The sequence below is a fragment of the Kryptolebias marmoratus genome, linkage group LG15, assembly GCF_001649575.2.
Source record: "Kryptolebias marmoratus isolate JLee-2015 linkage group LG15, ASM164957v2, whole genome shotgun sequence".
NCBI lineage: Eukaryota > Metazoa > Chordata > Actinopteri > Cyprinodontiformes > Rivulidae > Kryptolebias > Kryptolebias marmoratus.
This window is the reverse complement of record NC_051444.1, coordinates 6258322-6260074: the sequence shown is the minus strand read 5'-3', so window position 1 is coordinate 6260074 and position 1753 is coordinate 6258322. Positions and strand designations below refer to the sequence as shown.

Genomic DNA, 1753 nt, shown 5'->3' with positions numbered 1-1753 from the left:
CCCCCTCCTTCCCTGCTTACTTACACTGCCATCGCTACACGGTTTCAACTCCTTCCAGAAAGTCTGCATGTTGGCCAGGTCCAGTTTGTTGAGGGGGATGGACACCTCTCCTATAGGGTCGTTCCTGCTGAATCGGTCGTAGTCAAGAACCTGTAGGTACAGAGTCCTCTGGACCACCTTCTCATACGGGAACCCTGAGAAACACACGCACACAATGCAACAAGTCACAAAAATGCACAACACAGTCGTAACATGTGTGTAACGTTTTCTCCAACATACCTTCAAATAAGAAGGTCTCATTCCAGTGAGGGTTTAGATTCTTCCTCTTGACTTTGGTCTCCAGCTTGTGCTTCTTGTCTGGCAGCAGATAAATTTTGACAAATGGATCAGAAGTGCCAGAGAAATCCTTTGCTGGTAGATCCTGGCCCTTCAGAATTTTGACGGTGAGGGTGGAGTCTTGAAAACTGTATCCGACGCTGAACTGAATGCGACCCAGTTTCTCACGCACCGGACCCTCGTGATCTTCCTCCTCTGAACCCGGTGACAACTGAGACACAGGAAATGAATAAATGTTGCTTTATTCATTACTGTTTAGGTGGCTGATACATCACAAGGGTTGATCAAATACATTAAAATGACTTTAACTCAGTCAGTGTCTGGTTTGGTGGGTGAATGGTTTGAACCTAAATTAGGACAGTCCCAGAATCCAGTGAAAACTAATTTATTTAAATGAACAAAAGGCTGATGTGGCAGCAACAAAAACAAAAACTTTGTGCAATGAACACAAAGGTCGAGACATGAGGAAACCCAGACAGCACATGGGTAAATGAGGAAGATGACCAGGCCTTAAAGGCAGGTGGTGATTGCAAAATGAACACAGGTGAGTGATTACAAACAAGGAACAGGTGTGGGTGGTTGAGGCAGACTGACAGAACTACTGAGGGAGGGTTAGTGATAGCACAAAGAAACAGGGAGCAATAAACAGTAAACCTAAACTAAAAGATACCCAAATCGTAACAGTCAATTTTACAGATATTGTGCTAAACTTTATTCTGGTAGTACCTGAGAGTCACCCCTAACTCGTACTTTGAGAACCAACTGATAGCTCCAGATCTTTATTTAAAACTTGCATGCAAGGTGATGAAGCATTATTTTAGAAAATAATAGTTTTATTATAACATGTTATTATAATCCAAGTCATATCTACAATAGCTCATTTTTACTCTTTTATTGCACACTGTTTTGCTAGCCCAGTTTGTGAGTGTGAAAAGTTTGTTTTCCCTAAAATATGCTAACAACAAAGTTTCTGATGAAATCCTACTGTGTAGTTTTCTTTCTGTCACTGATTATGGAAACATCTGTGGTGATTCTGGAGGTTTAGTATTTTTGGTACTTCCTGGTGGGCCGTCTCGACGGCTGATTGGCAGCTCCTCGTCACCCCCTCTACACCTGTGGCAGATCAGGCTCATCAGAAGGCAGCTGGTACTTAAGGCCATGGTGGGAACCAGACCAGCGCTGGAGCATTGTTTTGCCTCTGTGGTAATGTGCTAAACCTCTTGTGAATTACGAGCTTTTCTAGTGAACCCTTTCTGAGCTTTTTGTATTTTTTCGTGCTTCTACCTACCTAGGACTACCTAACCTGCGTGGACCCAGTCTGGTCTGCTCTGGACACCTGCCTCGGAGATAAGTTACCTATCTGTTTGCCTGTGCCTGTCTGCCTGCCTCGTGAGGGATACGTACCTACTGCCTCCTG

At 43.9% G+C, this 1753-nt stretch overlaps 1 protein-coding gene across 2 annotated transcripts in view; it reads right to left on the bottom strand.

The window, feature by feature from the left end:
* The window catches only part of syt7b (synaptotagmin VIIb), a 108334-nt gene that overhangs the window by 4290 nt on the left and 102291 nt on the right, over positions 1 to 1753 (bottom strand). For both annotated transcript variants that reach the window (XM_017439962.3, XM_017439970.3), the window contains 2 exons: positions 280 to 547; positions 25 to 194 (listed from right to left, as the gene is read on the bottom strand). In XM_017439962.3, the coding sequence (XP_017295451.1) occupies positions 25 to 194; positions 280 to 547 (438 nt within the window). The remainder of the gene's footprint in view (positions 1 to 24; positions 195 to 279; positions 548 to 1753) is intronic.